This window comes from Vulpes vulpes, chromosome 2 (genome assembly GCF_048418805.1).
Source record: "Vulpes vulpes isolate BD-2025 chromosome 2, VulVul3, whole genome shotgun sequence".
In the NCBI taxonomy this organism is placed as follows: Eukaryota; Metazoa; Chordata; class Mammalia; order Carnivora; family Canidae; genus Vulpes; species Vulpes vulpes.
Genome location: NC_132781.1, coordinates 132509362 through 132531882, shown reverse-complemented (window position 1 = coordinate 132531882; position 22521 = coordinate 132509362). Strand labels below are relative to the sequence as shown.

Below are 22521 nucleotides of genomic sequence, written 5' to 3'. Positions count from 1 at the left end.
AACATTCTTAATGTTTTTATGACTTCTCAATACATTAAAAGTCTTTAAGGAACCATATTTTATACAAGAAGATGCTTACAAGATTTTATTGTTATTCTTTATTATATTCCCTGGCACATTTAAAATGTTATAATTTCAAGCATGCTGTGGATTTAAGTAAGCCTCTTCTTCTACCAAAGCAAATGCCATTATAATTCTTTTTCAAGTTATATTAAAAAATACAAGAATGGCAATGAATCCATTGTGCATATCCAAATTGAAAAAATAATTATTTTTAATTAACAAAGGAGATAGGGGATCCCTGGGTGGTGCAACGGTTTAGCGCCTGCCTTTGGCCCAGGGCACGATCCTGGAGACCCGGGATCGAATCCCACATCGGGCTCCCAGTGCATGGAGCCTGCTTCTCCCTCTGCCTATGTCTCTGCCTCTCTCTCTCACTGTGTGCCTATCATAAATAAATAAAATTTAAAAAAATTAAAACAAACAAAAAACAAAGGAGATAAACATGAACCAGAGAAGCATAAAATTATTTATTGTAATTCAAATTTGTGGCTGCAAAGATAACTCAAATACATTCCAGCATAAATTCCCAATGCTCGTGTTCTAAATGGAGCTCATAACCCAATGTCACACAACTTCCTAGGACTTATGGATCCATGGAGCACCTAATATTGTCTCACTTCAATGCCACCTTGATACTAACAGAAAAAAAAAAGGGACTATGGGCAGAATAAGGGGTCCCAATTATAAGAACAAATCTCCCATACTAATGACGGTAGCCCCTCATATTTTCTATTTCTGTAGAAGTTCCTCAATTGACTTTATTTTAGTGCAGAAAGTAATGAGTCCCTACCTGTGGCATACATCAGGATTTCCTAGGGGGTTTGTTACACATGCATTTGCCAGGGCTCAACTCCTGCTCTGATCTGGAATGTTGAGGTGGAGACTGCAAATGTGAATTTTCATTATGTGCTATATTAGTTTGCTCGGGCTGCCATATCCAAGACCACAGACTGGGTGGATTAAGGAATAGAAATTCATTTTCTCACAGTTCTAGAGGCTAGAAATCCAAGGTCAAGGTGTCAGCACGGTTGGTTTCTCCTAAGGCCTCTCTCCTTGGCTTGTAGACGGCTGTCTTCTCCGAGTCCTCATGGGGTCTTCTCTGTGCAAACTCGCCCCTGGTGTTTCCTCCTTTTATAAGGATACTAGTCACTGGATTAGGGCCCAACCTCGTGATCTCCTTCCTGCTTAATCATTTTAAAAAAGGTGCTAACTCCAAATAGAGACACATCCTAAGGTATGAAATTTAACAGATAAATTCTGGAGCAGCCTGGTGGCCGCCTTCAGTCCAGGGCCTGATCCTGGAGACCCGTGATCGAGTCCCACGTTGGGCTCCCTGCATGGAGCCTGCTTCTCCCTCTGCCTGTGTCTTTGCCTCTCTCTCTGTGTGTGTGTGTGTCTCTCATGAATAAATAAATAAAATCTTTAAAAAAAATTAACAACAGATAAATTTTAGGAGGATTCAGCCATCATCGTGCCCTAGTATTTCTGATGCAGGTGGTCCAAGATTCACATACAGACAAAGACCAATTTGGCTTCTAGGTTAGGCTAAATGTGCACACTCACCTTAGTCATTTAGTTTTCTGTGCCGTAAAACATGTGGCCTCTTCTAGGAGGGTCTTGCTATCTTACTCCTAAAAAAGTATCATTTGGTTTTCCATCCTTGTCACCTCCCTTATTCATGCTTTAGCAAAAGCAAAGGGGACTTAGAGTTCACAGTACCCTAAACCATGAAAAGAGGGATTCGTCTAGGACACAGATTCCCCTAGGAGTTTAATGCTATACCTTTTCTTCCCCCCATCTAGAACTACCTTCCCACTCCAAAATTTTGAGCTTTCCCTAGCCCGTCCAGATATGAATTATCCTAATGAAAACCACACCCCTCTTCCCTTCTATTGTACCACTGTACTTCCATTCACAATGTCTCCTACCTTGACGCTTTCCTCACTTACCATCCAGCCATTAGTTGTAGCAGAAACTGCCAGGGTGTGAGCAGATACGCTGGGAGTCACTTCTAGATTTGCGTCCTCAGGTCTCTGGTCAAATGATGCCCATCTTGGGAGCCCTGCCAGACCTTGCTATGTAACATAGCCTCTCCCGCCCACCCTGTTGATCTCTACCGATCTTCTCGGCTTTACTTTTTCCTGCAAGCTCACCACCATGTGCCATGTCTATTTTTCCCCCATTGGAAAGTAAGTTCCACTTTGCCTTACTCACCACTGCATCCCCAGAGTGAAGAACAGTAACCCAGGAAGATGAGCATGTCCTTGAGGGGATCTTGTTTTTTTTTTTTTTTTGCAAAGTATGACATAAGATCTTCTGAGAGGGACCTGGGGAGGTGCTGGAGGAAACAGGCCTGAGAAGAATTCAGAAGGGTTGAAGATCTTTTATGGAGAATGGGAGAGATTCCAGGAAATTCTAGAAGAGTGCTATAGCTAAGAGAGCAAGAGCTAAATGTGAAGCCCATGAATGTCTCCTACCTATCTTACTGTGTGATCTCCAGGAATTCTCACCACCTGGAGAGGAGGAGAAAATGCAAAATGGTTCCTCTGGTTCCTCAGTGGCCACCACTGCCCCTTGGCATAACTAATGTTAGGCCCTTCATAGCAAGGCCCTATTTACCTTTCCTACTCACTCCTCAGCTCTACCAAGTTTCTTTTTCTCCCTTAAACATCTTTATACTTTTGTCTTTGTGAGTATGGTTTCCTCCGAATTCCCAAGTTTCCCCTGGGTAATTTTTGTTTGTCCTTTAAAGATTCCACTCAAACACTGTGTTTTGAAAATGTGCCACCATTTCCTCAAATATTAGCTGTTGTGCTAATCATCATGGTACCTTTTCTTAAAAGGCTACAATCTCTGGAATAAGACCGGGGTTCAAGATGCAGCTGTCATTTACTGTGTGATCTTGAGCAAGATATTAGAACATTCTTGTCCTTCAACCTTCTCATCTGTAAAATGGGTACAATGATAAGACCTATTTCAGAGAACTGTTTGAAAAGATGAAGTGAAATAATGTACCCAAAGTACCGGGCAGTGGGATTGGACAGCAAAGGATGTTATTATTACACGACCTTGTACATCTCCCACTCTTGACAGAAAGTTCCTTAAAAAGCAGGCTCACGTCATGCTCATGTTTTCATTCCTAATATTTGACACAGGAGCTGGGACGTGTAGATTCTCCAGAACTGTGTAATAAACTAATGATTAATGGAAAGAAGTAAGTAGTTGAAGATGCTACGAAGATTATGAGCTTCTTCCTGAGTTAGAATTACAGCAAAGAAAGACCAAGGCTTGGGGATGCACGCGTATTAGCTTCAGGAATCCAAACAGAAGAAATTTTCTCCAAGAAAATAAGAGTGCACACAGAGCAAAAGCTGAAAAGTCGTTATGCTTGCGGGCAAAACCGACGTGGACCTTGTCCTCGTGGAGCTTACAGTCGGCTACACTGTCCTAGCACAGTACCCAAGACAGGCTTACAACCAAGACCTCTCTCCTGGGGAGGGAAGAAGGGAGGAAAGGAGGGAGGAGGCAAGGTCCCCCTTTGGCTTATCACTCAGAGCTGCCCAGCTTGGCCACCTGATGGAGAGAGTAAAACCAGGTGCCAAGGCAGGATGTAGGAGAGGATGGGGGGCAGCATCCACTGTTACTTGGGGGCACTGGAAGATGTTGACCCCTGGCAAAGCACAAGGCCAGGCCCTGGGAAGGGCAAGGCTGGCCTCATGGCTGTCCAGGCAGGGCATTGGGCCTGTGGAGAACACCTACCCCAATCCTTTTGCTGACCCAGACCTCTCCGTCCCCCTTCCTTCCCCCCTCGTAGCTCCGACCATTCTCCCTTGGCACAGTGCCTTACACCAGACCATTCTCCCTTGGCACAGTGCCTTACACCAGAGGTGGTCACGATGGGGTTTGAACTGAGTCCCACTGCCTCGGGGGACGCCTCTCCTCCCCCACCTGTTCAGGCTCCTAAACCAGGAGGCCTCCATCTCCATTACCTCTTCCCGCTCCATCCCTGCAGGAGGCCCAAGCAGACCACCGGAGGTTTTTTCACTCCCTCCTTTTCACTTATTTTCCTGTTGTAGACCTCTCCTTTGTTGACAACAAATTATTTTTTTATTAAAAAAAAAAAAGAGAGAGAGAACAGACTCCAGAGAACAGACTCCAAGAGCAGTTTCCTATCTGACCTTCAATCCCCAGCGCCCAGTCGTGTTGAATTGCAGCTGGAGCCCCATAAGCGTTTCGGGAATGAGTGAATGAATGAATGAATGAATGGCATAAAAGGAAGCAAAGCAATTCGGAGGCCTGGTGGAATTGTCACATTGGGGAATCCCTGGGGGGCTCCGCGGTTTAGCGCCGCCTTCAGCCCGGGGCGTGACCCCGGGGTCCCCGGATCGAGTCCCACGTCGGGCTCCCTGCATGGAGCCTGCTTCTCCCTCAGCCTGTGTCTCTGCCTCTCGATCTGTGTCTGTCATGAATAAATAAATCAAATCTTAAAAAAAAAAAGACTTGCCACACCCTGGGCGCCGCCCCCGCGAGCCAAGCAGCGGCCGCGTGGCCGCAGGAGCGAGCGCCGAGCCCGGCGTCCTGGGTCCCCAAGGATTCGCTGGGACACAGACGGACACCTTCTCTGGATCTCGCGGGTCCCAGGACCTGGCTCGCTGAAGCACCCATCCCCCAAGGGCGTTACGGGGGGACGAGCCGCCCCCACCTCGCCCAGAGCACCGACCGCCGCGAACCTTACTTAAGCACCTGCGCGTCGACGCGGGAGCCCAGCCAATCCCGACCGCCGGCTCCGCCCGCGCTGTCTCCTGGGACCTGTGGTCCGCCGAGCAGAGGGCTTCCTCGCCTCGGGACTACCGTTCCCGGCGGGCCCTGGGCTCCGACGTCGGGCCCCTTCCTGGGGGCGGGGCCCGCGGCGCGAGGGGGCGGGCCCTTGTCCGTCGGGGATGCGGCGCGGAGAGGTGCGCTCGGCACCCGGGGAAGAGCCCACGTGTGGCCCTGAGGGCGCCGCCTTGGGGCCGCTGTCGTGCGGGAGGCCTGTGGGTCTGCGCCCGCCGCGATGCCGAAGATCAAGGCGGGGACGAGCGGTCGCCGCCGCGAGCGGCTCAAGCAGAGCCGGGAGCTGAAAAGCGCCGGAGGTGGGGACAGCCGGGGGGGGGGGGGGGAGGGCGCTGCGGTCGGGGCCCAACGTCGGGCAGGACCGGGTCGGGGGCGCGGCCGGGGATCTGGGCCGGGGCGGTGAGGCCGGGGATCTGGTGAGGCCGGGGCGGTGAGGCGAGGGATCTGGTGAGGCTGGGGATCTGGGCCGGGGATCTGCTGAGGCCGGGGATCTGGTGAGGCTGGGGATCTGGGCCGGGGCGGTGAGGCCAGGGATCTGGTGAGGCCGGGGCGGTGAGGCGGGGGGTCTGGTGAGGCTGGGGATCTGAGCCGGGGATCTGGTGAGGCTGGGGATCTGGGCCGGGGGGGGGTGAGGCCAGGGATCTGGTGAGGCCGGGGGGGGGGGGGGGTGGCGGGGTGAGGCGGGGGGTCTGGCGAGGCCCTGGACCTGGGGCCGGGGGGTCTGGTGAGGTGGGGGATCTGGGCCGGGGATCTGTGCGGGAGCCGTGAGGTGGGGGATCTGGGGATCTGGTGAGGCCGGGGATCTGGTTTGGAGCCGTAACCCGGCCCCGCGCCGCCGCCGCCTTCCCTTCCCGAGGGAGCTGGTGTCGCCAGTGGCTCCGCTTCGCGCGGGAATCCCCCCCGCTGCCCCCCCCCTTCCTCTCCCGGACGGTCCGCTGCCCGCTTTTCCGTGGGACACTGAGGCTCTTGCCGTGTTTTCTTCCAGGACTGACGTTCAACACGGGGATTGGGCAGCACATACTGAAAAACCCTCTCGTTGTGAACAGCATCATCGACAAGGTGGGTGCGGACGGGGAGGGGCGTTGGGCTGTCGACCTGATTCCAGCAGCACTTGGGGCCCTCTAGATGTTGGAGACAAGAATGCTCTAGTTTTCATAGGCCTGGGCGTGGTGGGCTTTGGCCTGGGTTTCTGTAGATCGTTTACTCCGTCCACGGACATTTGTACTTGTCCAGCAGATTATTTCTGTTCTATTACTAATCACTTTTTTTTAAAAAATTAAGTTTTAGTAACAGTTGTGCTTAATAATCAGCTTGCAAATTTTTTAAAAAAAATTTTTAATGAATTTATTTTTTATTGGTGTTCAATTTACCAACATACAGAATAACACCCAGTGCTCATCCCGTCAAGTGTCCCCCTCAGTGCCCATCACCCACTCATCCCCCCCCACCCCCCCCACCCCCGCCCTCCTCCTCTTCCGCCACCCCTAGTTCGTTTCCCAGAGTTAGGCGTCTCTCATGTTCTGTCTCCCTTTCTGATATTCCCCACTCATTTTTTCTCCTTTCCCCTTTATTCCCTTTCACTATTTTTTATATTCCCCAAATGAATGAGAACATACCCTGTTTGTCCTTCTCCGATTGACTTACTTCACTCAGCATAATACCCTCCAGTTCCATCCACGTCGAAGCAAATGGTGGGTATTTGTTGTTTCTGATGGCTGAGGAATATTCCATTGTATACATAAACCACATCTTTATCCATTCATCTTTCGATGGACACCGAGGCTCCTTCCACAGTTTGGCTATTGTGGACATTGCTGCTAGAAACATCAGGGTGCAGGTGTCCCAGCGTTTCACTGCATCTGTATCTTTGGGGTAAATCCCCAGCAGTGCAATTGCTGGGTCGTAGGGCAGGTCTATTTTTAACTCTTTGAGGAACCTCCACACAGTTTTCCAGAGTGGCTGCACCAGTTCACATTCCCACCAACAGTGCAAGAGGGTTCCCTTTTCTCCGCATCCTCTCCAACATTTGTGGTTTCCTGCCTTGTTAATTTTCCCCATTCTCACTGGTGTGAGGTGTTATCTCATGGTGGTTTTGATTTGTATTTCCCTGATGGCAAGCGATGCAGAGCATTTTCTCATGTGCATGTTGGCCATGTCTATGTCTTCTTTGGTGAAATTTCTGTTCATGTCTTTTGCCCATTTCATGATTGGATTGTTTGTTTCTTTGGTGTTGAGTTTAATAAGTTCTTTATAGATCTTGGAAACTAGCCCTTTATCTGATACGTCATTTGCAAATATCTTCTCCCATTCTGTAGGTTGTCTTTCAGTTTTGCTGTTTCTTTTGCTGTGCAGAAGCTTCTTATCTTGATGAAGTCCCAGTAATTCATTTTTGCTTTTGTTTCCTTTGCCTTCATGGATGTATCTTGCAAGAAGTTACTGTGGCCAAGTTCAAAAAGGGTGTTGCCTGTGTTCTCCTCTAGGATTTTGATAGAATCTTGTCTCACATTTAAATCTTTCATCCATAATCACTTTTTTTCTAGGCACCGTTTGTCACTGTTAGTTTTTATTTACTAACCAGGGTCTAAAAAAGATGTCCTAATGACAGCTTAGGAAGTTTTTTTCTGCCGAGAAACCTCTATGGTTCGATGCAGTGCATCCCATAAACCCCTTCGAGGTTCATCTTGCAGGGGTAGTGGATGCGCTCCTACTATTTGGGTGATGGAGTTTTGGAAGGTGAAGGGTATATAGCACAGATTACTTTCCTGGCTACAAAGGGAGGCGTCCTGCGGCTACAGGGAGAGCATTACACATGTCGAGGATCTCATCTTGTCGTGTTGTTTGCCAGAGGAGGGCCTAATGTTTTAGACTTTTTGGCTCATGGATCCCCTTTGAGCATCTGATAAAAGCTGTGCACCCAGAATACTGCAGCTTTGTGCATAGAATTTCTATGTCTTCCTATCCTGAAACCATACTGGGGTTGAAAATTGGGAAATCCCATAGACAGCGTCGCATATGCAGTCCTTTCTTGTTTGAACTTATTGATAATAACAGAGTTGGTAAAAAGATGCTGTTGGAATCATTTCTAAGCTAGAAAACGGAAAGCCGTTCCCAGAAAGAACTGCTATTCCTGCTTTTCTGACTAACTATTGCCCCACCTTAGACATGATAGATTTCCACTTGCGCCTAACGTTAATGAGGAAATTTTGTTAAGCACATAGATCAGGAAGGGATCTCATAAAAATGGACTCAGAATAAGATCTCTTAACCATATGCTTTTGAGCAAAGATAGGTGTAAATCAAATGATGTGTCCAGATGTGCCAGTAAAGTTACAGTGGTTGTGCTTGCTTGCAGGCTGCCTTAAGACCAACTGATGTGGTGCTGGAAGTTGGACCTGGAACTGGCAATATGACTGTTAAGTTGCTAGAAAAGGCAAAAAAGGTAAAAAGGGAATTTTGTGTTTTGGTATCAGAAATGACTATGTGTGGGGCGCCTGGGGGGCTCAGTGGTTGAGCGTCTGCCTTTGGCTCAGAACGTGATACTGGAGTCCCGGGATCGAGTCCCACGTCGGGCTCCCTCCATGGAGCCTGCTTCTCTCTCTGCCTGTGTCTCTGCTTCTCTCTCTCTCATGAATAAATATATAAAATCTTAAAAGAAAAAAAATGACTATGTGAGTAAGCTCACCTGGTTTACAAATAGAAATCTATTTGTATTAATTGCTCATACATTAACAGCAACCCTTGATACTTTGCTAACAGTTTTATCTTTTAAAATATGGGCAAAACAGATAAAAGTCAAAAATCCAAACTTCAGTAATAAAATGAGTCAGTCAGTCCTAGGAATAGAATATACAGCATGGCCGGTCGCGGGCAGCCGGGGCACGGAGGGAGGTCGCGGCGGTCGCGGCAGGTGGCAGCGGCAGGATGTTGGCTACCAGAGTGTTCAGCCTCATTGGCAAGCAGGCGTTTTCCACCTCGGTGTGTGTTCGAGCACATGGAAGTGTTGTGAAGAGTGAAGACTTTGCTCTCCCGAGTTATGTTGATCGGCGTGACTATCCCCTGCCTGATGTGGCCCACGTTAAGAACCTCTCTGCCAGCCAGAAGGCTTTGAAAGAGAAGGAGGCTGCTTCCTGGAGCAGCCTCTCCATTGATGAAAAAGTTGAATTGTACCGCATCAAGTTCAACGAGAGCTTTGCTGAAATGAACAGGAGCACAAATGAATGGAAGACGGTTGTGGGCACCGCCCGGTTCTTTATCGGCTTCACTGCTCTCATTCTCATTTGGGAGAAGCACTATGTGTACGGCCCCATCCCGCACACCTTTGAAGAGGAGTGGGTGGCCAAGCAGACCAAGAGGATGCTTGATATGAAGGTCAGCCCGATTCAGGGCTTCTCAGCCAAGTGGGACTACGACAAGAATGAGTGGAAGAAATAGGAGCCTGCCACTCATCCATCTGAACCTCACCGTGTTCTGTTTGTCACCTCCTGGAGCTCAACACAGTCACTGGAAACCATTATGTTACAGCACCAGTGCTAATAAATGAGCAGTCTACGTGAAAAAAAAAAAATAAAAAAAATATACAGCATGGTCACTATAGTTAACGTGTATTAGATGTGTATTTTAAAGTTGCTAAGAAAGTAGATCTTAAGGGATCCCTGGGTGGCGCAGCGGTTTGGCGCCTGCCTTTGGCCCAGGGCGCGATCCTGGAGACCCGGGATCGAATCCCACGTTGGGCTCCCGGTGCATGGAGCCTGCTTCTCCCTCTGCCTGTGTCTCTGCCTCTCTCTATCTCTCTGTGACTATCATAAATAAATAAAAATTAAAAAAAAAAAATTAAAAAAAAAAAAAGAAAGTAGATCTTAAAAGTTCTCATCACAAAACACAAGAATTTTTGTAGCTATGTGTGGCAATGGATGCTAACTAGACTCTTTCGACAATACATACATATTTTGCAGTATATACACATCATGTTGTACACCTGAAACTAAGATGTCAACTGTCTCTTGATTTTCAGAAAATGGATTACAAAAAAAGAAAATATGGGATGTATTATTTAGGAAAACAGAAACTACATTCGGTTTTTCAATACAGGGTATTTAATATAGGGAGTTGGTTACATGGTTGCAGATGACTAAAAAGAATAAAACGGGAACACTATTGTAACCCAAAAATAATAGTTGCAAAGAGCAGTACCACCTCTAGGCAGATTATTAGTGTTCTATTACTAATCACTTAGTAATTAGTGATTACGAAGTGCACCTCTAGGGCACCTCTAGGCTCGAAGGGGGATGAAACGAGGAGGCTGGAGGGTTGGAACCTAGATGGTGAAATCTGAAGAGCTGCACCATAAAGAGTGGGAGGCCACCTGGCCGCTGCTGGTAGCTTCTCTGTGTCGTCGCTCACTCAGTTTCCAGGTAAAAGGATCCAAAATGTAGAAATGGGATAAAGGGAACCAGTAGGTGTTAGTTGAATGCCCGTGGGCTGGCAACAGCAGGAAACAGTTACCCTCCGAAGAAGGCATCAGGGGACCAAGTAGGAGTGGGGACCATCCAACAGGGGCCACTCAGACCAGAGTCTGCTTTTCTGAAAGGTGTTTCTTGTGGTTTGAAATGGTAAAGGAAAATTGAATGTAGAATTAGGGGGGAAAAAGTTTGATTCCCGTTAATCGTGTATGAGTTAGGATTGAGATAGTAAGATTTATACTCCATAATTAACCCCCAGATACTTTTTTTTTTCCCGTGTAGGTAATTGCCTGTGAACTTGACCCAAGGCTAGTAGCGGAACTTCACAAAAGAGTTCAGGGCACGTGAGTATGAGTGTATGTGATAGAATTAAAGTGCATTTCCAGTCTCAAGAAACAGTGCTCTTTTTTAACTGCTTTTTTTCTTGCCGTTAGGCCTCTGGCCAGCAAACTTCAGGTACTGGTGGGTGATGTGTTGAAAACAGATCTGCCATTCTTTGATGCTTGCGTGGCAAATTTGCCATATCAGGTATATGTTCAGATGGTTGGGAACATCATACAGAATGTTTCTGTGGTGCGTCATCCCCAGAAATAACTAGTTAATTCTCTTACAGATCTCTTCCCCCTTTGTCTTCAAGCTGTTGCTGCACCGACCTTTTTTCAGGTTTGTGACAAAAGACCAAAAGTACTGGCAGATCTTGGGCCATGAACACAGACAGCCAAAAATAAAAGTTGATTCACTTAAAAAACTGTTGGGAGAATTGGAGAATGTATTTTGTAGAAAATACCTATTTGTCTGGAGGTCTTTCTTTTTTATTCATTCAACAGGGTTTTTGGGGAGGGGCAGCATATAAGTCCTGCTTTTGAGACCAAATGGCCTTTCCCTGTTTTCTAATACTCTTGCCATTAGCCTCGGTCAGACTCATTATTACGTCTAGACAGTTGAAATGGTCTCCCAACTAGTTGTCACTAGCACATCATGTAACAGGTTTTCAAACTGCAAGTCAAAAACCCTTTACATTATGGGTATAAATTTATTGAGTCCTGTCATTTTTTTTAAAATGACATGGACTAGGATGTATCAGAGGGCATTCACTGCATGTGGCCCGGGTGACTATAGCTTTGTGAAACTTCTGCTTGAGTTACATAAACACATATACGTAGATATTTGTAGTGTGGGTTGCAATGTCAGATGTTAACCCATAAACACCATTGGGCTGCTGAGCCAATTTTGTGTGTTTGGGTTTTTTTTTTCCTAGAAGGGGTAATGGACTAGTGCTTCTCTGAAATGCTTTCTCATCTGAACACTGAGGCCTTACACATGCAAGGAGTCAGTGGTGCAGCCATCAGAAAATAAAATGAAAAGCCAACTGGGTCATTTTGTGACAACGAAGCTAAAGCTCAAAGTATCATGACTTTTAATAAGCTGAACCAATTCTCACTAACCACAGATACTGCTTTGCTCCATTTCCCCCTAATAGAATGAAGTAGAAATAAATTTATAGTTAAAAGTAACCATTTTCCTTATTCCTTTCTACTGTCTCTTTAGATGTGCTGTACTTATGTTTCAAAGAGAATTTGCTCTCCGACTAGTTGCAAAGCCTGGAGATAAATTATACTGCAGGCTCTCAATCAATACACAGCTGTTAGCACGTGTGGACCATCTGATGAAAGTAAGTGACTGAAATAATGTGGCTTACCTCAGCCATGACCGTCTGGTTGTATCTTCTTGAGGAAAGTGTCTTTGATTACTAATTTAAAACTTTTTCAGAGGACTCCTTATTTTCTGATTAACAGGTTGGAAAGAATAACTTCAGGCCACCACCCAAGGTAGAATCCAGTGTGGTAAGAATAGAACCTAAGAATCCACCACCACCCATCAATTTTCAGGTGAGGTTAAAATACCAGGTTATTCAGTAAAAGCAGAACAAAAACCAAGCTAGAAAATGTGCCTATTGCAGCAGAAAAATACTGAGTTGACCTTAATGTCCAAACATTAAGGAAAATGCTCATTATGACATCCCTGTGTTGGGAGTAGATTGAATAATTGGATGGAAGATCATTGTGAAGAGCACAAAAAAGCAAGGAAAATGTTTGCTAAAAGTACAGAATAGAATGCCACTGTGTCCCGCTAGCACGTATAGCCATAGAAAACATGTACCTATTTGAGTAAGACTTAGAAAACAAGGTAAAATGAAAATAGTTGTTAGAGCAATATTATGATTAACTTTTTAATCATAATTCATGTTTTTGCAATTTAAAAAGGGAAGTTGCATCACATGATGTAAAACCGTACTGCAGTCGCTTTGGATAAAAACATGACTACTTGTGTGGTCAGTATGGAGTGGTTTGTTAATCACTCCAGGGCATTCTGGGTATGTTGCATAGGCTATTTCTCAATCATGTCTGTTTTGAACCATGTTTTTTGAAAATGGTACTTTGATTTAAATAAATGTCATGTTCCTTGTTCAGATATGGAACAATTTTTTTTCTGATTTTTAATATTAAGGATACACTATTCAGTGAGGCGGACAGAAGTGCCAGAAATTGTCTTACTTTTTGCATGGGTCAGCTAGATCAAGATACATAACATTTTCATCATTCCAGAAGGTTCTTTCAGTTTTATATATTAAAAGACAAAATAATACCTAGCAGACATAGGCAAGGTTTAATTTTTTAAAAGATTTTATTTATTTGGCAGAGTGAGCGCACGAACAGGGGGAGTGGCAGGCAGAGGGAAAGGGAGAAGCAGGCTCCCCGCCGAGCAGGGAGCCTGATGCAGGACTCAATCCCAGGACCCTGGGATAGTGACCTGAGCCCCAAGGCAGACACTAAGCCACCTGAGCCACCCAGGTGTCCAAGATTTGATATTTTTAAGAAGTGATCCATCTTCTTTTTCAGGAATGGGATGGCCTAGTAAGGATCACCTTTGTTAGGAAGAACAAGACACTCTCTGCTGCATTTAAGTGAGTATTTTACTCATTTATATGATGTATGAAGACCAGTGCTGTACAAACTGTATAAGTGACAGAATGTGATAGAATTTGATCGTTATCCTTAACAGATATCCTTTTTTTTTTTTTTAAGATTTTTTTTTTAAATTTATCCATTTATGAAAGAGAGAGAGAGAGAGAGACAGGCAGAGGGAGAAGCAGGCTCCATGCCAGGAGCCCGATGTGGGACTTGACCCTGGGTCTCCAGGATCACGCCCTGGGCCAAAGGCAGGCGCTAAACCTCTGAGCCACCCGGGGATCCCCCTTAACAGATATCCTAAAGCATAAAGATTACCTGTGTCTAGACACACTTTATACATTTTTCACTTCCTTTTTATTTTGGGGGGCAGGAAAATTTCACAAAAAAAGTTCCTAGAGTTTTGGAATTAGATCAGACGTTTTAGCAAAATGGGGGGAAAAACCCAAAAACTGACCATTCATCTGATTTTTTTCCTTGGAAAAAATGGGGTGATAGTGGAACCTTTCCACACTTGTGAAAAATTCATGCGATTCTGTTAACTTAGAAACATTTCTGAATAGCAGTTTGAAGCCCAAGGGCAAAAGAGAGGTTCTGAAAGCCTTAATTTAACCTTTTTTTTTGGTGATGTTTTGTGGAGAGTCTACAACTCCTTTAAGAATTTCAGAGATATTTATGAGTACTTTTTAAGTATCATTAATGATTGTTTCTTAAGTTTAAATATTCAACACCTTTTTAGCCCCTTAACTTTACTATGTAGAACATTTAACTTTATAATCGACAGAAAGGAAATTATCTCTGATTTCAGAGATAAATAAGCAACATCACTTATTTATTGTACAGGTCAAGCGCAGTGCAACAGCTATTGGAAAAAAACTACAGAATCCACTGTTCGCTCCATAATATTGTAAGCAAAAAAATATTTCTGGGGTTTGGATTTGTTGTGTTTTAAAGTGCTCCTCTACTTATTTCCATCTATTATCACTTGATTCTTAATTTGGTACAGTCCATAGGATCCTTAAAAGTGATGTGTAACTAGCACAACCTTAACTTGAACTCTGGTAGGTCAATACTACTCTATATTCTTGGAATGAATCCGAGTGGCCTCAATTACTATACATGAACTTCTTTAACTAGACAGTTGTTTTTAGACATAAAAAGAGATTCAGTTGAGTCATGACTTTCTCGAAGCTTTAGGCAGCATGTGTAGCTTGCTCAGCTCAAATTATGTACCATTTGCTAAGTCTGTATTTTGACCATTCCTTGTTTGTTGCTCATGTACCATTTTTTAAGTAACTTTTTTTACTCAGAAATTGAAATGATTATCAGAATAAAGCATAGGCCAAATAGGAATTTTTAGTTGTAGGCCTCATGCCTCTTTATTAAACTCTGCAACATTTTCTCCAACCGATTTTGTATGTGTCAGCACACATACAGTTCTTTCGAATTAATTACGCAGAGCAGAAAGAGAAGAGCAAATTTCCACTGTATTTTTTGACTCAGATCTTGAATGGCTTAATATATCATATTGCTACCTTCATTTTTTCTTTTATGGACAAAGGTATTAAACATCTGCCTAGGAAAATATTAAGGTAGGTAAATATTAAACTGGATTAAGAATAATCTTTGGAGAAAAGATGTGAGGTATGAAATACTGAATATTCCCAAGGGCTGGAGGTCATCTCTTTGAGAAAGATTTGCTGATAAAATGGGATTTGGGCAAAAAAAAATGTTAGGTATTTTTAAAGAAATAACAATTGTTTTAAAATTCAGTTAAAGCTATAAACTGAATTTTAAAGCTATAAACTATTTTGTGATATATAAAGTACCTTAACCCTGAAACTGTTAACTATTTCAGAATTTATAAGAAAAAGGGCAGTATATAGGTTTTCTGAGTATTTGGTATGTGCTGAAGATTAACCACTTAACTACAGGTCTAAAAGTCTGAGCTGCACAAATAGGCTTTTCAAACTGTCATGAACAGAAAAAGGTGGCTGTCAGTTACTGAACTAAAAAAAAAAAAAGAGTCAGCGTGACTTCATTAAAGATATGTTGTTCATTTATTCTGAATCTTATATTAATAGATAATACCAGAAGATTTCAGCATAGCAGATAAAATACAGCAAATCCTAACCAGCACAGGTTTTAGTGACAAGCGGGCCCGTTCCATGGACATAGATGACTTCATCAGGTAATTACATTTTTCTTTTTTCCTAAGTGTTTACATTTCTTTACTGTGACACCTTCAGTTTAGAGATTTAAAGGCTTTTAAGCGGTATAAGGTGCTACCTGGAGTTATTGCATAGCACTTCCATGGCATGGAATAGTATTTGGTGTAGAAGATGGAGGCTAGTTAGCTGCAGCAGATGAACATTTTAAGAACAGTAATAAAGAACAGTCCGAGCCTGGAGATAGCCTCTGTGTCAATGTGTGTTGTGGTATGTGTTCTCCTCCCCTTCACCCTCCTCCCCCAACTCCCATTCGTAGTTAGTCTTAATAGTGTCTTCAAAGTAGCCTGAAGGTAGAAGCAAGCATAATACACGTAGATGGGTCTCATTCTCTTTTTCTGTAACGGGAAGAGCTATTAAACAGATCCTACATGTGAAATAATGTCAATTACACTCAGACCTGGTTTTCACTTCTAACTGGTTTAATTACTTGTTTTGTAGACCGAGGCAAGTTCTATACACCTAAAATAAAAGAATGGCGTCATAATTAACAGGGCAGTGCAGACCAAAATTTGTTTTTCTTTAATTAACCAGGTTAATCTTATGAAAGCAGAGTAAGTCTTCAATTAACCAGGCAGTTATTAACCTACACTCCCTGTTTTTAAGCACTAACACTTTAGTAAGTGATGGTTTATTAGGAAACCAAACAGTTTTGCCTATTTAGCCAATTCGTGTTTAAAACTTCCATCTTCTAGGAGTTGAATAAAAAATGAGGGTAGATTGTTAAAAAAGTAATTGTTATGGCTTTTCTAAGCTGGCAACACAGTTCTGTAGAAGACAGTGGGGTTTATATTATATATTGGCAGGCTAGCAGTACTACTGAGTCTTTATCAGAGGTTAATCCTAGGAGTTGAACATTATTCATAAGTACCTATCTTCCTTTTTCAAAAATTCTAATCCATCTTGAACTGTTCCTATGGGCCATCCTGAAAATCATCTCAGGTCTAAATAGAAATATTTCATCTTACTTTCTTTCATTCTCACCAAATTTCTTCAAGGTTTTTTAAGCATATGCAGTTTGCTAACTAGCATCCAGTAAGTACATAGGTATCCAGAGAAAAGCAATGTGTTAAGTATTTGAACCTCAGTAATAGTGAGCCCAGAGGGGAAAAACGAACATGTAAGATTAACCACTCATCTCTCTTCTGTCTCCAGTTCCAAAATAGCTTCTTGTTCACTTACCATGTTGAAACAGAACAAGCTCCAGTGAGCTCTTAGGTCTACATAGTGGAGGTCTAAGATAATTTGGTCAAATCACCATAGCTTAAGATACATAGGCTGTGACAAAAGAGGCAACAAAATATGTGATTTTAACCATTAGGTTTTACAAATTTAGGTGAAGAATAAAATTAAATGATTAGTGTTAGGAGTGGGTGGGCTTCAGAGGTTTGTTGATATTTTAGAATTTGTGGTACCGGAGCTATGCATTGTTACATGCTTTAAATTACCTTTTTAATTTAATTTCATTTTGGTTTTTCAGATTGCTACATGGATTCAATGCAGAAGGTATACATTTTTCTTAGCTATCTGGCAAACAGAATTTTCCAAACTCAAGAAAAAGAAACTGGAATTATATATTTTTTAATAATTTGAGAAGATGAACTATGCCTTTGCTTCAATGGAACACTATATGCTTGACTATTTTTGATTTAATACTACTACTGTCATCATTTATTACTATGAATTTTTACAGTATTCAATCAGACAATTCTAAGTATCCAAGGTTTTTTTGGTTGTGTTGTGTTTTTAATATCTAACATAGGGAAGGGTCCAGTCTATACATGATAATCTTTATGAGCCGCAGGCACGCACAACTTTACACTTAAACTTATCATTTCTAACAGTTTATTGTATAAAGATGTTACTCGTTCTATTTTCTGTATATTACTGTGAGGACCTCTGTAGGCTTTTGTCCCTCAAATAGTAAAAAAGTTAAAGTATGCTTAACTCCAGTGTATTTCCCATACTGTTTTTATTCATGTACACAATAAAACTGCTTTATTTTGCTTCTCTCGTTTTTTTCTGTTTATCTTCTACAGCTTCTGTCACTCACTGCCTATGCCTTCAAGCTGTCCTATAGCATCACAGGCTCCCATCAGGGTTCTGGGTAAACATGAGTCAGCTACTGCCACCATGAGGTGATGCCAGCCTAAGACTTCTGGGCATGCTTCCTTAACTGAAATGAGGATGCTCAACTAGAATAAAACCAACTCTAAGATAATATGCTTTTTCTTTGGGAAAGGCATAGGTTTAACAAAAGGTTTTCAAAGGGTTTTGTAAATCAAAACTTGCTTTAAAGTTCAAATTCTGCCCTTCAACTTATTTAAAACAAACATCTCAACCAGCCATTTTCTTATGATTTCAGGCTCTTGGTATTCATGTGACTTCTGGAAAACTGAAACTTCCAGTGTCTTTTCATATACTGATGCTTAGTTTTAAGCTATTTTTAAAATGGCCAGTTGAGAGTTTCAATACATGCCCTAAACAAGTCTTAATTAGCTACTACATTTAAACCATTATCAATATAATACTAAGTGTTAATGTCTTTTAATAAAGAATTATAGTACCTGATTATTTTATTTATATAAGGAAATTAATAAAAATATCTTAATTGATGACTTTTTTTAAAACCTAAATTAATAAAAAGACAGCTTCCAAATTATTTTAACAAAGGTACACTGAGTAAACCTAGAAAGGACGTTGTTTACCTAATAAACATTGTTTTGAAATCTGGCTTCAAAGTGATATAGTAAAACATTCCTATATAAACAATTACTTATTAATAGGAATATCAGCTTTTAAGAAGTCTGAGAAAGTAAAGAATGTTAAATCCAGATCCAAAAAAATTAGTTTTTCTTTAAATAATAGCTTTGAGCTGCTTTTGTTACATAAATATTAAATATACCTCGAGTAGGTTTTTTTTAATGTCACAAAACTACTTTGCAAAATTCATTTGTACCATCTCTATCCTTACAGGAAAATTTTAAGAATTAATTCAGTTTTCCCTCTATTTCCTCTTCCCGTATGAATTACTGAGTTTCAGTCCCTTTTCTGGCCTTCAGTTTTCCCTATCTGTAAAACTGAAGGTTTGGATTATACCACCACCATCTTTTCTGGTGACAGACCTTGATACTGATCAGAATGAAGCCATTATAGGGTAAGGCAGCATATTTGAACATGAGGAGACCTTCCACAGATAGTACCCATCTTATTTAATTAATAAATTAAGAGTAATCTGTTGTGCTTTAAAATGAGCAAGTTCACATCTCTTTATTGCCCTCTGAAGGTTGGTTAGCCTCAAAAACTACCCTTTTAAAGCATCCTCTGCAAGGTCAATAGTATCTGCTCCATTCTTCCTCTTCTCTCCGAAATAAACACAAATAGAACATATCTTACAACTGCAAGAAAACCTGAGTCCCTTCCAAAACAAAGGTGATTGTACTGAAGTAAATTATCTCTAAAACTCAATTCCATAGATATCATTTATTAATAAGCACATTGTGAAAATCTACATTTGTTCTAGATTTCAAGTTTACAGAGGAGCATTTCACCATGGTGTTAGGATTTCCCACAACTACCCTTGGGGTGCTATGAACAATGAAGTAGGGAATCTGGCTCATGTGACTCTCTATTCATAGCTTCCCTTTGGCCCAAATGAATGAGCAGTAGAGTTCCTTAGAGTAAATCTAACCAAGACATCCTTGGGAGATTTTTTCTTGTTAATCTACTCCTGGCCTATCCTAGGAACTAAGGGAAAACTCCTAGAGAGATATATAAATCTTTTAACAAAATATTTACATGAAAAGTGGCCAGTTTTCTTCCTTGGAGTAGCAATCTGTAAAAATAAGTGCCACCGTTTAAAAAGCAGCATACCCTAAACCAATTTATCGGCGAGAACTTGGTGATTCTCACCAAATAATGATGAAATATCACACATTAGGTAATGGATGGGGCTTGGGTTCCATCTGCCTTTTAAGGCAAAGTCAACTCTTTTTTAGCTTAATTCTTTTTCATGGGAGTTATGTACTGTCTACACTTGGCTTAAACTAACAGTTCTATTATGGACTACTTTCAGTGTACATGTAAGTATTCATGCATCAGAAGCCAATTTCCTTTATCAGTACATTTAGAAGGTACATTTTGGGGTGCTAATGGACACTTTCACTTAAGTAATGGTATTGGTAAGGATCAAATTGCACTATTAGTCCTGTTAATACCACACTGGAACACACACTGCATATATATGTATTATCCTAAGATAAAACTCTTCTCAGAATTTCGTTACTTTTTATTATACACCAACTAGTTTATATTTTAGTTCTTTACAAAGAAAATGCTAAGAAAATTATAGCCACATTATATGGTTTTAAAATCATAATTCCAGATTTCTTTACATGTAAGATGGAATGGTCCAGCAGCTATGTCCACTGTCACAGACTTTAGTTCCATTCAATGATATGGCACATCCTGCAAAATTAACTAGTCACACACAAAAAATGTCTCAAGTACAGTAAAAATGTACACACAATAAAGGTAATTTACACTGACAATTAAGGAATGTACTTTATCTTGGCTGTGCTTCAGAAATTTAGGGTCAAAAGCCTTAGTCAAGGCACAAAGCAGGAAGAGGTGAGCACAGCTGTCTCTGGGAGAGGGCAAGGTATGTACAGTCACTGATGAGGTATGCATGCACGCAAAGGATTTAGAACTGCTCAGTCTTGCTACAAAAATTGAACCAAGTTAAAAGGAAATGCTGTGGCTTCCCCCTACTATTCACCTCTGGATCAAGTTCACAACCTTACTCCATCATACAGAAAATAAAATTGGCAACGATCTCCAAAAGTAAATCACTCTTTGGGTAAATGAAACAAAATGCTTCAGTTCCCAAATCTTGGTTGTGCCTCCTGGACTAGAAGCATTTTGTAGACAAAGGAGTGTTTCATAAAATTGAAATGCCATTCAGGTGAAGGGACAAGACATTTTCCACAGACACTTAAAATTTCAAACTCTCAAATGGCCCTTACAGCTGAACCATTGTATGTTACAGCAGTGTGGGTTCTGGGAATCCTTTAGCAGCAAATGCTGATTTAAAGGGCACGGGGTCTCTTCGGGTTGATTTGCTTGCTGGCCTGTTCTTCTTCTTGTAGAGCTGCTCGAAAAGATTTCACTTTATCTTGGAAAAAAGAAAAGAACAAGGGAATAAGTACTGCATTGCACACAATACAGTATACTTCATGGGTCCTATCAAATCAGTTACCTTACTTCGAAATACGAACTCGGGATTTTTCCTTTTGTTCTTTGTTGTACAGAAACTCAGAACTAAATGCAAGAATATGTAACTATAGCGACGGTTTCATTATTTAAAGATTCATAAAAATAACATTTCTCTATCTTCAACAGGTTTCTGTTCTGTTTGGCGCATTTTAGTGTTGAATTTTAGTTTATTTGAATTCCTTTTGGAGTGTAGACATGCTATATATGTGTGTTAATGTGTACAGTCATGTTCAAAAGAAGACTGAGTCTTTTCTCTCTTTTTTTTAAGTAATCTCTATGCCCAATGTGGGGCTCAGACTTAACAACCTTGAGGATCAAGAGTCACATGCTCTACTAAGCTGGCCAGGTGCCTCTGAATCTTACTAAACTATAAAGTAGACGTTTCTTCCCTCAAATTTGTAGACATTCTTTCCCTCAATATTAAGAAACTTCTAATCCCAATGCCTATTTTACATTTTTAAGCTATGAAATTTCAAAAGATGTTTGCATTTTTAAAACAGAAAGTCATTTTGTTCTTATCAGTGATTATAAAAGGGGATAGGAAACGGGGATTATAGGATGATACATTTCTTGGTCTTACAATTCCTACTATTATGTATTAACTGAGAGTCCCATCAGAATAAGAAATAGGCAAATAAATTGACAGAGGCAAATAAATTGACAGAGGCAAATAAAAGTCATCTGTGAAGATGAGAAATATCTCCTCTCCATTTCTAATAGTGATTTTTATCCATGGGTGATGTTCCCCTACCACCCCGTGACGTTTTGTAATAGCTAGATATTTCTGACTGTCACAACTGGGGTAGTGGCCACTATCATCTTGTCAATAGAGACCAAAGATGCTGGTAAGCAATGCATAATGAACAGGCCAGCACCCTCTACAAACAATTACTCAACTTAAAATGTATTAATGGCACAAAGGTTATGGCCTTTGGAAGAAAAGAAAGATATATTAGTTGGAATCTCAATTTATTTCCCCTCTTCAGAAGGACAATATTTAAAAAATTAAATTCTGAAATTTAGAAAGGAATTTAAGGACCTCTGGATCTCATACCTGTTAGTATAAGATAAAAGCTTTCAAACTTCTTATATTAATACAAAAATGATCTCTGGATGTAAAGTTTTTTTTCCTCCCCTAAAAAAGGACTGAATAATACAATAATACAATAGATAGACAGTAATCCTGAAAAAATTAAAGAAAGTCAACTAAGTTGAATGCCACATTATTACAAAGAAAAAAATTAGAATTCATTATGATTTGTTCTGAATAAAAGCTGCTTGTCAGTTCTAAGAAATAAGAAAAATGATCACAATACTTTAAATCAAGGCTTGAATATGAAGAACATGGAAAACAAAACTAAGTTTTCGAAACTCTGCATTTCCACAAACAATTCTGAATTGGGTGAATGGTCACTGCTGGCTCTATAAGATATGATTTCAAACAACCAATTTCACAAAGGACCCTAGTTCAAAAATTAGCCAGTTTGGTGCTAAAAACTAGCAATTTCAATCTGGTTTACATGGCATTTCATGTACACATACACAGATGTCCATTCGCATATAAATGGAGACAACTAATTTGCCAGTGCCTAAGAAACAAGCATGCCCGATAAATGCATATGTGAGGCTACACAAATAAGCTAATTACAAAGCCAAGGACCTGGCATGTGGGCAAGTCACATGCTTCCCTCCATT

General features: G+C 41.6%; 3 protein-coding genes and 1 long non-coding RNA gene across 13 annotated transcripts in view; 2 read left to right on the top strand and 2 right to left on the bottom strand.

Moving 5' to 3' along the window:
* Positions 1-2338: 2338 nt before the first annotated feature.
* Positions 2339-4841, bottom strand: LOC140597952 (uncharacterized). Its single transcript, XR_012000027.1, has 2 exons — positions 4799-4841; positions 2339-4522 (listed from the first exon to the last, which is right to left on the bottom strand). It is a non-coding gene; the product is annotated as an uncharacterized lncRNA (long non-coding RNA).
* Positions 4596-17558, top strand: DIMT1 (DIM1 rRNA methyltransferase and ribosome maturation factor). The gene is made up of 12 exons (XM_072750014.1): positions 4596-5195; positions 5882-5955; positions 8249-8335; positions 10638-10699; positions 10790-10883; positions 10969-11018; positions 11904-12027; positions 12152-12244; positions 13256-13320; positions 14168-14231; positions 15409-15515; positions 17033-17558. Exons 1-12 carry the CDS (start codon positions 5117-5119, stop codon positions 17073-17075), a joined length of 942 nt encoding a protein of 313 aa, XP_072606115.1. The 5' UTR covers positions 4596-5116; the 3' UTR covers positions 17076-17558.
* On the top strand, positions 8710-9547 carry LOC112935489 (cytochrome c oxidase subunit 4 isoform 1, mitochondrial). Its single transcript, XM_026019235.2, has one exon. The coding sequence runs from the start codon at positions 8818-8820 to the stop codon at positions 9325-9327; it is 510 nt and encodes a 169-aa protein (XP_025875020.2). The 5' UTR covers positions 8710-8817; the 3' UTR covers positions 9328-9547.
* The window catches only part of KIF2A (kinesin family member 2A), a 76377-nt gene continuing 69217 nt past the window's right edge, over positions 15362-22521 (bottom strand). For all 10 annotated transcript variants that reach the window (XM_072750013.1, XM_072750006.1, XM_072750003.1 and 7 more), the window contains one exon: positions 15362-20725. In XM_072750013.1, coding sequence (XP_072606114.1) covers positions 20640-20725 — 86 coding nt within the window. In that variant the 3' untranslated portion in view covers positions 15362-20639. The remainder of the gene's footprint in view (positions 20726-22521) is intronic.

What these genes read in the sequence shown, in the direction of transcription:
- LOC112935489 (XM_026019235.2), top strand. Translation starts at nt 8,818, where the DNA reads ATGTTGGCTACCAGAGTGTTCAGCCTCATTGGCAAGCAGGCGTTTTCC.
- DIMT1 (XM_072750014.1), top strand. Translation starts at nt 5,117, where the DNA reads ATGCCGAAGATCAAGGCGGGGACGAGCGGTCGCCGCCGCGAGCGGCTC. An exon ending in TGAACAGCATCATCGACAAG is followed by an intron (nt 5,956 to 8,248) that starts GTGGGTGCGGAC and finishes GCTTGCTTGCAG; the next exon opens with GCTGCCTTAAGACCAACTGA. An exon ending in CACCACCCATCAATTTTCAG is followed by an intron (nt 12,245 to 13,255) that starts GTGAGGTTAAAA and finishes CTTCTTTTTCAG; the next exon opens with GAATGGGATGGCCTAGTAAG.